At 42.5% G+C, this 15,055-nt stretch overlaps 1 protein-coding gene across 4 annotated transcripts in view; it reads right to left on the bottom strand.

Annotated features, from left to right (window-relative positions):
* The window catches only part of anks1ab (ankyrin repeat and sterile alpha motif domain containing 1Ab), a 42,340-nt gene extending 32,645 nt beyond the window's left edge, over window positions 1-9,695 (bottom strand). For 3 of the 4 annotated variants that reach the window (XM_058055810.1, XM_058055811.1, XM_058055807.1), the window contains exons 1-2: window positions 6,611-6,910; window positions 738-804 (exon numbers count right to left, since the gene is read on the bottom strand). In XM_058055810.1, the coding sequence (XP_057911793.1) occupies window positions 738-804; window positions 6,611-6,862 (319 nt within the window). In that variant the 5' untranslated portion in view covers window positions 6,863-6,910. Of the gene's footprint in view, window positions 1-737; window positions 805-6,610; window positions 6,911-7,170; window positions 7,330-8,967 lie in introns of those variants that run through there. The other variant, XM_058055808.1, reaches the window with a different exon arrangement.
* Window positions 9,696-15,055: the final 5,360 nt, after the last annotated feature.

Raw genomic sequence — 15,055 nt, 5'->3', positions numbered from 1 at the left:
TTGAGTAATTATTATTAATAGCGCTGCTAACAACAGCACAGCAAATTTAAGACACATGAGTTTCAATCAGCAGCTGACTAGCATTAGCACTAACATTGAAAGTGCATGCAGAGGTAGATAAAGCAGTTGGATGCCGACCACTCATGATATTTCAAATGCATTTACTGCCATCTTGTGGAGGTAGTAAAAAAATAACCAGGAGGTTGCCTACAGCCACAGCCGTTAATGCTAATTAGAGCTTTTCCTGCTGACTATAGGAGTTATTATCGTATGCAGTGTATATATTAGTGGCATGAAGTGGGAAAGTGATTGGGAGAATGATAGTTCTGCCTTGGTGGAGGTCAGTCTTCTAGTGTCTTTCCAGTGTAGTTCACGTTCACAACTCATAGCAATTAGCTATTAGACACAAAATGCTTTCTATCCTTTCAGGTTTAGTGAGTATTATGTAATATCCAATCTCGAAAGTCCTAATAACGCTAACAAATGCAGTCAGTCCCAAGGTCACAGAGGTCATGGTTTCATACAGTTGAATGTCCAAAGGAGGTTACGGCCAGTGCAGTCGCCAGAGCAATCACAAGCTCTATAAACGCTTCATAACTAAGTCTCGCTTAATCCCTGAGCCCCTCTTGTCATTTCCTGTTAGCTAACCAATAAATTATACTCATATCTCTTGGGGGGGGGCAATAAAATCACTGCACCGCTTGAATGAAATTGAACCATTATGTGGAAAGTGTTACCTGAGCTCATTTGGTTCTTGTCTGGCTTTTCGATGCCCGCGCCGATCAGGTTCATGATCTTCTCAATCTGTTCAAAAATGGAGATGATAGCACACTCGTCAGCTTTTTTTTTTCATAGAAACATCAGCAGATTTAAAAAAAAAAAAAAAAATGCAGACATTGATGTAGATGAAGTGGGTGTTGTGCTTATAATCAAGGTCGGGGATGGCGGAATGCTTTGGAATGATGGATGACAAGCAAGGTGAAGGCAACACACCCTTTTCTTCTACGACTTACAATATAAAATGTTAGGAAATATTTTCCTTAAGTAAATTCCCCTTTTCCTGGATTTCCTTGAATTGTTATGGTATTTATTCCGGAAATGACTTTCTTCACCTTTCTGATTGCCGTCAGTGGCCTTACAGGGAGAGGCTTTAATAGCGCCACCTGGTGCTTTGACATGACCTTGACAGGCTGTAAATGTAACCATTTTTATCCTGGAGTGCAGTAAAATATGACCTTGGCCATAATCTTAATCTTAGTGTGCATGGTTGTTGGCTGGGGACAGGTCCGGGGTGTCAGCTGGGATAGGCTCCAGCATACCACAGTGAGGATAAGCGGTATAGAAAATGGATGAATTTTAGAACATTCATTCATTCATTCATTTTCTACCGCTTATCCTCACGAGGGTAGTGGGGGGTGCTGGAGCCTATCCCAGCTGTCTTCGGGCGAGAGGCAGGGTACACCCTGGACTGGTGGCCAGCCAATCACAGGGCACATATAGACAAACAACCATTCACACTCACATTCATACCTATGGACAATTTGGAGTCACCAATTAACCTAGCAGGGGCAGCACGGTGGTCGAGTGGTTAGCGCACAGACCTCACAGCTATGAGACCAGGGTTCAATTCCACCCTCGGCGTTTGCATGTTCTCCCCGTGCATGCGTGGGTTTTTTCCGGGTACTCCGGTTTCCTCCCACATTCCAAAAACATGCTAGGTTTATTGGCGACTCCAAATTGTCCATAGGTATGAATGTGAGTGTGAATGGTTGTTTGTCTATATGTGCCCTGTGATTGGCTGGCAACCAGTCAGGGTGTACCCCGCCTCTCGCCCAAAGACAGCTGGGATAGGCTCCAGCACCCCCGCGATAGAAAATGAATGAATGAATTAATTAATTAATTAACCTAGAATGTTTTTGGAATGTGGGAGGAAACCGGAGTACCCGGAGGAAACCCACACATGTACGGGGAGAACATGCAAACTCCACACAGAGATGGCCGAGGGTGGAATTTAACCCTGGTCTCCTAGCTGTGAGGCTAACCACTCGCCCGCCGTGCAGCCCCATTTTAGAACATAAAAATCAAATGTATAAAGCATTATGTTCTCTTTTAGGTATTATAAATAAACATACATTTCCTAGAAAACTGTTTAAATATTTTGAAGTAAGCACTTACTGTTACTTACTGACCAGTTAGTCAACTAGTTAGTCATTTCCACACTTGAGTTGTGTTGTGTTGTTCGTTAGAATAAGACAAGTGACAGGCGGCGGTCACCTGCAGCAGAGCTTTCCAGTGACTGTCATCAGTGCAGACTCAGGGAGCCTAAAAAGCCGCCATGTGTGCCCACTAGCACGGCACCAGCGCCGGCCCGGGCTCATTTGATGTAATATTTAGTGTTTGAAACAGCCCCCATGCACTTGGCTCGTGGCATCAACACTGTGGAAGAGCCTTGATTCATTTGGAAGGCAGGCACGTGGGACGCCTACTGTGGCAGGCATACTGCAGCCTGCAGCGACGCAAACCTCACATTACTCCTTGAATTAACCCACTTACATTCTATATCACACACACACACAGTACATACACACAGTACACACACAGTACACACACAGTACATGACAGGACAGCCTAAGTGCACCTTTATTGGATTCTGTCATCAAAATGTCACTTTATGAGGCAGCCGGCAGTGTGATGATTTATTTAAGTGTTTCATCACATGCTGCACTGTGTGCTGCATTCACTGTCATCGCAACTTTTGATTGCAGATGCATTTTTTTTATTGGGTTAAACATTCATTAATTCATTCATTTTCTACCGCTTATCCTCGCGAGGGTGCTGGAGCCTATCCCAGCTGTCTTCATGCGAGAGGTGGGGTACACCCTGGACTGGTCGCCAGCCAGCCAATCACAGGGCACATATAGACAAACAACCATTCACACTCACATTCATACCTATGGACAATTTGGAGTCGGCAATTAACCTAGCATGTTTTTGGAATGTGGGAGGAAATGGGGAAAATATGCAAACTCCACACAGAGATGACCGAGGGGTGAATCGAACCCGGGTTTCCTAGCTGTGTGGCCTAACCAGTCGCCCCACCGTGCAACCGCTAACTATTTATCCTCTCCAGTTTACTTATTGTAAACTTAAAGTGTTTTAAACAGAGTCGGGAATAAACGCAAATAAGGCAAAAATGTACCACTTCCACACAGAATGAGAGAACCTTTTTTTTTTTCATCCTTCTCCTTCATTCTCAGCCATAGCATGCTGGCTCAGCTAACATCATGTCTCATTATCTGATGCCAGTTTATAGTTTTTCCAATAATCAAGCATCAATATGAGGAGCCAAATATTACAAGCAGCTGTAATTATGATGTAATATGAGCCCAGTAATAAACATATGCCTTTCAAAGCCATTCAACCAAAAGTCAGCATGATCATCTTTAAAAGGCATTTTGGATCTTGTGTCTTTTGTGCATAGAAAATGATTTAAGTGAACCATCTCGAGAGAAGCTAATAAAAAAATATATATATATATCTGTGTGAGTGCATCATACAAGAAAATTATCTTACTAAGGAATCCCCTATGAAACATTATAACACCAATCCTATGTAAAGATGCTAAAATTAGTCTTGGAAACATACACATACTGTACACTTTGAAAGCTTGCAAGAGTAATGACTTAGTAGGGAATCCTGCTGGGAAATGAAGTGAAGTACTCTCCAAGATGTGTGTGACATGTAACCTTTAACCTCCAGAGAGTTGAACACACAGAGATAATGTGTCAGTCAAAGTTCATGCTATACGCTACACGCTTTACAGTCGTCCCTCATTTCTCTTGGTTAATTGAGTCAAGACCCAACTGCCATAAGTGAATTTCTATGAAGTAGGATTCAAATTTAATAAACTGAATATTTTTATAGTTGTAGTATGGCTTTCCAAATACAGGGTTTAACATTATTAGAGCCCTGTCAGCATGAAATAACACACATGGAGTCGCTATTCTCCATTTACATCACTGCAGGACATATCAGATTATTTCTACCGCTTATCCTCACAAGGGTTGCAGCCGTGCTGGAGCCTATCCCAGCTGTGTTGGGGTGAGAACCTGGACTGGTCGCCAGCCAATCACAGGGCACATATAGACAAACAACCATTCATATTCACATTCATACCTATGGACAATTTGGAGTCGCTAATTAACATAGCATGTTTTTGGAATGTGGTAGGAAATCGGAGTACCCGGAGAAAACCCACACATGCACGGGGAGAACATGCAAATTCCACATAGAGATGACCGAGGGGTGAATCGAACCCGGGTCACCTTGCAGTGTGCCCTGCCCACTAACCACTCATACTCAGCCTCTCCAATGTACTTATTGTAAACTTAAAGTGTTTCAAATAGAGTCGGGAATAAGGGCAAATAAGCCGAAAATGTACCACTTCCGCACAGAATTAGAGGAGAATTTTTTTTTCTCCCCCTCCATCCTTCTCCTTCATCCTCAGGCATAGCATGTCGGCTCAGCTAACATCATGTCTCATTATCTGATGCCAAGTGACCAGAATACTACATATAAGTTGTCTTTCAATAGTTTTGCACTAATAATAAGCCATAGCCACTCATAAAAGAGCAATAATTGATTACTTAATAATCTATTTTTAAAAAAGACACTATAGTGAGAGCCAACCTTATTGCTATCTGGAAATTACTTATTGTAAACATAAAATGTTTTAAACAGAGTAGGGAATAAGGGCAAATAAACCAAAAATGTACCACTTCCACACAGAAAGAGAGGAGAACCTTTTTTTTTTTCTCCCATCCTTCTTCATCTTCAGCCATAGCATGTTGGCTCGGCTAACATCATGTCTCATTATCTGATGCCAAGTGACCAGAATACTACATATAACTTATCTTTCAATATTTTTGCACTAATAATAAGCCATAGTCACCCATAAAAGAGTGATCATTTATTAATTAATAATCGATTTTCAAAAAAGACACTATAGTGAGAGCCAACCTTAATTTTATCTGGAAATAAATGACTGTTTCTGTAGTCGTCTTTGTAGTGGTACAAAGTTATAACAAATATTTCATCCCTTTGTGTGCAATGGTTTAAGAGTAGAAGAGTTAAAATTATATTTCAGTTTTGAGGTATTGGCTTAGATGACAAATATGAGTTCCCGACATATGTTGACATGAGGGATACAAGAAGGAGTCAAGTAGTTTCCTAAGTAGTTGCTGCACCACTGTATTACTTTCTATATATTTGCGTGTGCATGGACCGGCGATTGATACACACAACATCATTTGGCATTGTCCACTCGCACGCACAAACAGCCTGAATGAGTCGGGCACATCATCAGACGGTCGGGACGCAGCTGCATAAACAGGATGCCCTTGAGAACAGGACACCCCACCCAGCACGGCCTGAATAAACAGTGGTGTCACAGCAAAAACCCGGGTCACCACTCAGATGACACAATGAAAGAATAGCCTTTTTTTTGGTCATGGATACTCTATAACACAGGAAACAATGAAGTACTTCATATGACAATATGGTTCATTTCTGTGACATTTTCATAATCATATTGAAGTCTAACGCTCTGATAAACATCCCACCCACTTGCATATGGTGCATTTTCAACATTCAATATTTTATAGTCTTAAATAATTAATAGCTATGTCGCAATTGTGCCATATTAAACTTAAATACACTAATCCCTCATTTATTGCAGTTAATTGCTTCCGGAATCAACTGTGTTGAGTGAATTCCTTCATAGTAGGATTCCTTATTCATAAATGGAATATTTTCTTAGAGGATAGAAAACCATTTTACAACCTTCTAATGGTACTTGTAGTGGTAATGGTTTCATTTATTTTGAACATGTATACTGTTTACATTAAAATGCTTCATGTTCTAAATACAGTGTTGGAAAAAAATACTATTAGAGCCCCCTTGACATAAAATAACACCCCTATAGTCACTTTTACACTTGTATTACCCAATATAGTAGACATAATGGGAGTAAATTTAGCCGTTGAACATATAAATAATACTCATGCTTGGGTGTGTTACGATAAAACTGAAAGGAGGGGCAGGTAACGGCCACAAAAGTAGCCTTTGTTTTTAGTTTTATTTTTATAACATATTAGTGATCCTTAAATATATAATTTATTTTTTTTATTTTTTGAAAAATATATTTATATATATTTTTTAATTTTTTAAAATATTTTTTTATTTTTGTTATACAACGTCATGCAATGACAAAGTGTATATTTAGCTGGTTTTGATGCTCAATGCTGCCCCCATTGGTGGTGAATGGTAGTGGTGGTGGAGTGATAGGAAGACGTGTCCTGAGTGGGTGTGCTGTGACAACACGGGTCCAATTAGCCTCTATGCTACAAAGGATGCTAGTCGCCGAGACGTGAGCGGTGGCCTGCAGGAGCTGCCATCACTATGGCAACCTCTGCAGCACCCCCCCCCCCCCCCCCCCCCACACCTGCCACTTCCCTCTTAACCTTCCTTCCTCTCCAAAAATGTGTTACCTCACCCTCTTCCCCTTTGCTCTCTCACGGTAAACCCAACCCCCCCCAGAAAGATAGATTACCTCATCCCATTCCGAGGCAAAGGACGGCATTCTCTCCTTGGACGCGTTGCCGGTCTTGCACTTGGACACGGATCCACTCCGACCGGCATGGCCTCCTTCGCTTTCTCCAAGTTGCGGCGCCAACAAGTCCGAGTCTGACTTGGACAAACTTCGGGTCAGCCTTAGGTCCGTAGGTCTGGATTTTACCACCTGGTTGGTCTCCTTGGTGTCAGTCTGGATGCCTTTGGAGGGGTCCGGTGTGCACAGCGCCATTGTTTCAAAGAGCTGTCAGCATGGGGATGGGGGGTGGGGGGCGTCCTCCTGCAAGGGAGGGACATCCAGTGGAGAGATTGGAAGACAAAGATGAAGTCAAGTGGTACAAAGTGCTCCAGTCGGGAGAGGAAGGAAGTGTGAGAGTCACTAAGGTCCCACCCACTGGTCTCTTCCTGTTGCTTTCCCCTCCACTTCCTCCTCATTCAGTTCTCTGACAAACATTCCCACTTTTCACTTTGCGTCTGAGGAACATTCCCAAGAGGACACTTACAAGAATCGGCAAAGTCTTAATGAGTGCTTTTCGTTACCTCACTCGAGTCTTTCATAGCTGTCCCATTCCAAGAACGTCCCAAAGACTATGTCCGGGTATCCCAGAGAGCCTGGACCTAATCGCAGTGACAGCTGGGTAATCAGGTTACTGGTTCACATTGGAGACGGGACGCCTCCGCCACCTCTGATGTTCTGTCCTGCCAAAGACGCGAGAAATAGAGGTCACACTCCGACTTATTTTTATAGCACAGATAGTAAATATCTCTGTCTGACTTTCCATCAATGGCTGCGATGATTTCGGCCACATACAAAATACCCTGAACATCATTAGGAAGGTGTTGGTGAGGATCTGGATATAGGTGCGCCATGTGTATGTGGTATTATACTACATATATGCAGTGGCTGACACGAACATTTATGTACATAAACATGTCAGGATATTCTACATGCTTAAATGTAGGGGAGTCCAAAGTGTGGCATGGGGGCCAATTGTGGCCTACGGCTGATATTTTTTTTTTTTTTTATCACCCAACAGCACATTTGAAAAATACAATTGAACATGAAAACTAACTATAACAACAACAAATATGCATTGGGCTAGTTTACAAAATGTAAAATATCAAAGTAGCCACCATATTTGTTGATTTTAACGTATGCCGTCCTGGCGGGAAAGGTTTTAACACCCCTGGCCTAAATAAACATATCACATACTTAGTTTTGGTAGTTTTGGACTAGTTTTGGATTAGTGCCTCTCCCTGTCCTTTGCTTCATGTGTGAGGCAGCAGAGCCCTCGTCCTTGAGTTGCCAGAAAAGCATCATTGTGATGCCAGTTGTTTTTTTGTTTTTTTTTAACTGGGCAAATTCTGGTCGAGTGGTTAGCGCGCAGACCTCACAGCTAGGAGACCCAAGTTCAATCCCACCCTCGGCCATCTCTGTGTGGAGTTTGCATGTTCTCACCGTGCATGTGTGGGTTTTCTCCGGGTACTCCGGTTTTCTTCCCCCATTCCAAAAACATGCTAGGTTAATTGGCGACTCCAAATTGTCCACTGACGACTTCTTGGGGCTCATGTGCTTAACGGTAAATACACTTTAAATGAGGCTGCACACAGCTAGGAGACACAGGTTCGATTCCCTGCTCTGGCATCACTGTGTGGAATTTGCATGTTTTCCGGGTACTCCGGTTTCCTCCCACATTCCAAAAACATGCTAGGTTAATTGGCGACTCGAAATTGTCCATAGGTATGAATGTGAGTGTGAATGGTTGTCTATATGTGCCCTGTGACAGCTGGGATAGGCTCCAGCACCCCCGCGACCCTCGTGAGGATAAGCGGTAGAAAATGAATGAATGGGCAAATTCTGCCTAGCGACAAGTTGAACGGATAAACTGACTAAAAATTCTATTTATGGAATCAAAAAAGGTGGGCGGCAGCAGCTTGAAAAATAATGGAGTTTTTTCAAACTAAGCTAACTTTAAACCAGTATAGGCCAATATGGCCAGTAAAGAATGACCTGTGGGCCCCATATGGGCCCCATATGGGGCCCAAAGACACGGACGCACTAAGCGTGTTTATGTATAACACCACTAATGTGTTTTCATTGAGCTTCGTTTTCATTTCTCACCATTTGTGTGCTTTTTTTTTATTGCATTCCTTGACCCGACTACGAAAATATCACCTAGCGCGTTCATCTTTGAGCTGTGTCGCCATGACGACCACCTCCTCCTCCTCCTCCTCTTCTTGTCGGTGCTGATGCTCTCATGACAGGCCGCCATCTCCATGCACAGCACGCCTGGGCGCCCGTGCCCTCAATCAGCCAAGCTCCTCTGCATTGCTCACCTCCTTCCTCTCGTAGCCGTGACAGAGACGATGACCTCCTTCTCTCCCCTGAGGGGTAGGGGGACTTCATGAGGCCCCCGTATAGTGCTGAGGCGGCACAAAAAGCAAACGCCACATCTAATGATGACGTGTTGTGAAGTGAAGTCTGATCATCTCCATGACGGTGATGAGGTTGTGTAGGCTCCTGTCTCCTCCTTGAAACAAGCTAAGCTTTTAAGAGAATGTCTTTATGGCATGTTAGAGGTCGGACGTAAACATGCTGTGGTCGGATGATGATCCTCGGGCTAAAGACAGCTGTGACTCATGAGCGTTCTTGTGGACACGCCACACACAGGAAGTGAAACAAACAATGCGCACGGGGTCGTGACGGGGTTGCGTGCTCGCCGCCGTGCACAGATGTATCTTCGGGATTCCGGTGTGTTCATGTTTGCCGTTCTTTTGGCCTGCTGTGTTGCTTCCTCTGGTGCGTGGTTGATAAACCGTCCTCATGCAGGAAGGAACACGTCCATGTGGCGCCTTGTCGTCACGACATGCATAAAGTATATCTGGCATAGAAACAGGAGTTCAGAACATTTGTAGAAAAAAAAGATTACTTTAGTTCAGTAGTTCTCAATGTTTGATTAGCTTCATTTTAAGGCTTTACATGTGCAGTAAAAAAGGCCCTGCTTACTGTGAGGCTGCAAGTGAATGCACCACAACATCAGCGTGTTAGCATGAAGATCATTAGCAGTTAAATTTAGCATTCTGCAAAGATCACAATGCACCTGCCGTGTCCTCCTTTTGAGAGATAAACAATCTGTGTGTGTGTGTGTGTGTGTGTGTGTGTGTGTGTGTGTGTGTGTGTGTGTGTGTGTGTGTGTGTGTGTGTGTGTGTGTGTGTGTGTGTGTGTGTGTGTGTGTGTGTGAGAGAGTGCGTGCACTAACATGCATGCGTTTGCCCCACTGCCAGTGAAAGCACCGGGCATGGCTCCATGTTTGTGAATATACCATGAGCACAGGATGATGACAACCACCTCTGACAGATTTCATTGCCTTCAGCCCGGAATTGAACCAAAATGTAGGGTTTAGTGACACTGAGGAGAGAGCATAGAGGAGGAAGGGTTATATAATTCATAAATAATCCATAATAGTGATGGATTACAACAATGACATTTAATTCAATCTTACAGTATCTCACTAAAGTAAGTACACCCCTCATAGTCCTGCAAGCATTTTATGATATCTCGTCAAAGGACAAGTAAGATTGGATATACTTTAGAGTAGTCAGTGTACAGCTGTGTACCCCCCTCCCCCGCGACCCTCATGAGGATAAGCGGTAGAAAATGAATGAATGGGCAAATTCTGCCTAGCGACAAGTTGAACGGATAAACTGACTGAAAATTCTATTTATGGAATCACATAAGGTAATTCGGACATCGGAATTCATCTTTCTCTCAATAAACCGCAGCTCCCCTGTACCAACAGCACTCGTGCATCCCCAGACTGCGACTGACAGTTATCTAATTGTCTACTACTAATTGACTTATCAAATGTACATTGGTGCTTTGGTTAAGGTCATTAATCCGTTCGAGAAGGTCTGGCTTAAACCAAAACGGACTCTAACCAAAGCAAATTCTCCCTTAGAAAATAATGTAAATCATATGAATCTGTTAGCCACTACTTGTTTTTCTTGTCATCCTGTCCTGTCTCCACCTTTACGTCATATTCTATAGTACAGTATGTTGTATATGTATAGAACGGTGGTTACAAGGGTGATTGCATAAGTGACAAGTAAAGGCCATTCTCTCTCTGACATGATGACTTTAAGCTAGTCTTGCACCCGTGCCTCGGTACGGTCCTTGTGATGTGCATGTATTTTGTTACGTCTCTCTAGCGCAGCAAATCTGAGATAAACAAATACCGTTGCTCTAAAATGGCGCCCGTGGCCCACAAAACATTTCACGGTAACATATAAGGCGAGATTTCGTCTTTGGCGCATGATCCAAAATGGCGTTGTAAACAAACCGGAAGCCAAACAAGAAAGCAAACAGAAGCTAAGGCAAGATTTTAACAAATATTTGATATTCATTCATTCATTCATTTTCTACCGCTTTTTCCTCACGAGGGTCGCGGGGGGTGCTGGAGCCTATCCCAGCTGTCTTCGGGCGAGAGGCGGGGTACACCCTTGACTGGTCGCCAGCCAATCACAGGGCACATATAGACAAACAACCATTCACACTCACATTCATACCTATGGACAATATGGAGTCGCCAATTAACCTAGCATGTTTTTGGAATGTGGGAGGAAACCGGAGTACCCGGAGAAAACCCACGCATGCACGGGGAGAACATGCAAACTCCACACAGAGATGCCCGAGGGTGGAATTGAACCCTGGTCTCCTAGCTGTGAGGTCTGCGCGCTAACCACTAGACCGCCGTGCCGCCCAAATATTTGATATGTTAACCAAAAAAAAACGTGCTAACCAGAGCGGATGTTAACCAAGGCGCCACTGTATATGCAAGTTGTTTTGTTAAAAGTCCTAGTCAAGTTCATAGCAAACATGTTTTTCTTTCCAAACTTGCACACTTTCATCGGAGTGATGCACCGAGCTCAGGCTTTTAGTCTTTCTAACTTTAACCATGGAAGACCTAAAAGAACTTTGCCTGTCTATAAAAATAGATGATGTCCTCCATCTTGTATATGGAACATTTCTTTTAGAAGCCTTTTTGCCCTTGTTGCTGATACAGAAAGCCCGACAACGCTCGGGTGTTCTCATGTGTTTGTTGCTTTTCCGATGTCAATCCAAACATAGCTTGGTTGAGGGATGGTGATGATGCCTGTCTCTTTGCTGCACATTAGCTCTAACGGAAACATGCGTGTTAGCTGGTCTTGTTCTGCATCCGAAACAAAAAGCTGACTTTGAAGAAAAGACAGCAGCGGTAAGCGGATTGTCACACTTGGCGATAAAGACGCTTTCTGTGCTTCCGTGAAGCACTAAATGACTTTTTCCCTTCCACCTTGGATGCCTGTTGACTGACAGCAGGGAAGAAGAGAAGAGTCTGCCGAGGAGATAAGAACGCATGCTTTTATAGTTTAGCAAAAGAGAACAATAATAATTGAGGCCTCTGAAGTTGGACGGAAAAGTATTTCTCGCTTTTTTTTTGGGATTGAAATCTGCTGTCATCATCAGAAACAGAAGTGCTAATTTAGCGCCTTGGTTTAGGTTTTATTTTTCATTGTTCGTGATGAGGAAGTACTATCTTTGGGAGTTATCAGACAGAAATGGTTTAAAATATCAAATTAATTAGGGCTGTCAATCGGTTAAAATATTTGATCGTGATTAATCATCCATAGTTAACTCATGATTAATCACATTTAATCACAGTTTTTTTATCTGAAATAAGTAGGGGAAATCAAGTTTTTTTGTTTTTTTTTTTAACTGTGATTGATTGCGAGTGGTTAGTGCGCAGACCTCACAGCTAGGAGACCAGGGTTCAATTCCACCCTCGGGCATCTCTGTGTGGAGTTTGCATGTTCTCCCCGTGCTTGCGTGGGTTTTCTCCGGATACTCCGGTTTCCTCCCACATTCCAAAAACATGCTAGGTTCATTGGCGACTCCAAATTGTCCATAGGAGACCTCACAGCTAGGAGACCAGGGTTCAATTCCACCCTCGGGCATCTCTGTGTGGAGTTTGTATGTTCTCCCCGTGCTTGCGTGGGTTTTCTCCGGGTACTCCGGTTTCCTCCCACATTCCAAAAACATGCTAGGTTAATTGGCGACTCCAAATTGTCCATAGGTATGAATGTGAGTGTGAATGGTTGTTTGTCTATATGTGCCCTGTGATTGGCTGGCGACCAGTCCAGGGTGTATACCTCACCTCTCGCCCCAAGTCAGGCTCCAGCATACCCCTGTGATCCTAGTGAGGATAAGCAATAAAAAAAGTACTTTGTTAATCACATTGTTTACCATTTAATATGGAAATTTATTTTTACATAATTACAAATCACTGTATAAGGAAAATCAAGTTTTTTTCTGTAATAAAGTTATAGAAAAAAAACAAGACATGACTTTGTGCAACCGATAGATAATATGATTCTTTATTGTATTTATTATATATTAAACAAAATATTGTTTTTTAAGTATTATATTAATTTTTTTCCACATTTTTTTACACTAAATATAAAGCTCACAGTATAATTTGAGGTATCACACTGAAAGAGATCATTATTTTAAATAACGTTATTATAATTCATTACAACAATGCATTTTTCCCAACATAATTTTGACAGAAATAACATGACTTTAAACATTTCATTACCTCCACAAGCACCCATCTGCAGCCATTAGTACCCGCTGTGTGAAATGTCATCTAAGATGTGCTGCTGCATTTTTAAGAGCACAAAGTGACACAAGTGAAAGGCCAGCATGATGTACATATAAGTATTTCAATGTACTGTATATATACTATAAGTGCGTATAATGTGTGTACGGGTGTGTGTGACATCTGCCTCACTCTTAAGTGACACAAATTGGCAAGTCATTTTGCATGCATGCATGGGAGAGATGCAGCATATGTCCGAGGTGATGATAAAACATTCAGGTCCTCTCGTCAGAGGTGAGGTCACATGAAAAATGGATCAGTTTGTTTCCAATTTTGGCTTGTGGAAAAGACAAACCACAAGACCACCCCTCCCTACAAAAAACATCCATACGGTAAAACCTCGAAAGGATGGACGTGCAATAATAATCATACAAAATGGCTGTCATGCAAAACTTCCGTATAAAGGATTAACTGCATGTTTTGCTTATTCTTTGGATTTTGTGACCAGCCTCAGAAGAATAGGGTGAGGTGAAGTGTTTGGATGCTTTTCGTGGTTTGCAGTGGTTAACTTCTTTTTACACTTTAAAAAATTAAGCGTGCAAAAAACAGCAATTTAGTTAGCTGCATTGTTTTAAAGTTTAAAACACCTGTTTTATTTGTCTTAAAAAATGACCTCACTAAATTTGCATATTTTATTTGAGTAAAGTGAGCATTTTTACTGAGGATAAAGATAAGATAAAAGCAATGTCTACTCTTAAGTAACAAAATCAACCCCAAATACCATTTTTTTGAGTATACAGGCCACTACTGCTACTGCTAATTTTGCACAAAGTCAGCTGGGATAGGCTCCAGCATACCCCCTCAACCCTACTGAGGATAAGAAGTATAGAAAATGGATGGAAATATTCATTCATTTTCTACCGCTTATCCTCATGAGGGTCGCAGGGGTGCTGGAGTCTATCCCAGGCGGGGTACACCCTGGACTGGTGGCCAGCCAATCACAGGGCACATATAGACAAACAACCATACACACTCACATTCATACCTATGGACAATTTGGAGTCGCCAATTAACCTAGCATGTTTTTGGAATGTGGGAGGAAACCGGAGTGCCCAGAGAAAACCCACGCATGCACGGGGAGAATCGAACTCGGGTCTACGAGCTGTGTGACCTGCTCGCTAACCACTCGCCCTGGATGGAAATAGCTGAACATAAATAAAAGTCATATGTTTACATTGATTTCAGTGCAGCATGTGTGCTATTATAAGTGCTAATTGTATTTAATTGGATTATTTTGAATGACTTGGAGAAAAACTTGGGTTTTGGGTGCAGATGCTGACATATAAATATTTAACATGGTTATTTATAAAATATGGCCATGCAGCAGGTGAAGGAGGGAGGAGAATCACAGCCGGGTGTCCATGCACCGTGCATGGTGCCGGTCCCGGTCCTGATTGGCGGCCCAGTGGACTTAGTGAAGCAGAAAACCTCACAGTCACGTTTAGATCTTCGAAGCATCATGTTGTTGAATGTGTGAGACAAAACGTGCTGACGGGAAGTCAATACTTGAAATGTCCCCAAAGGTCAAATTAGCCTTATTTGAAGGTTGTTTGGCAGACCTATACTTCACATACTTAGCATGAAAAGATGTTTGTAATGTAGTGCTTGTAGTTTGCATACTGGATCTCACTGAGAGCTTTCTAGAATATTTGGTCCTGCAGGCTGTGTGGAAATGGACATCGATCTTATCCGTGACTAAATGGATTAGATTGCAGTTGGGAGCAAA

The sequence above is a fragment of the Doryrhamphus excisus genome, chromosome 18, assembly GCF_030265055.1.
Source record: "Doryrhamphus excisus isolate RoL2022-K1 chromosome 18, RoL_Dexc_1.0, whole genome shotgun sequence".
NCBI lineage: Eukaryota > Metazoa > Chordata > Actinopteri > Syngnathiformes > Syngnathidae > Doryrhamphus > Doryrhamphus excisus.
Note: the sequence above shows the minus strand (reverse complement) of the source record. Positions and strands in the feature narration are given on the sequence as shown.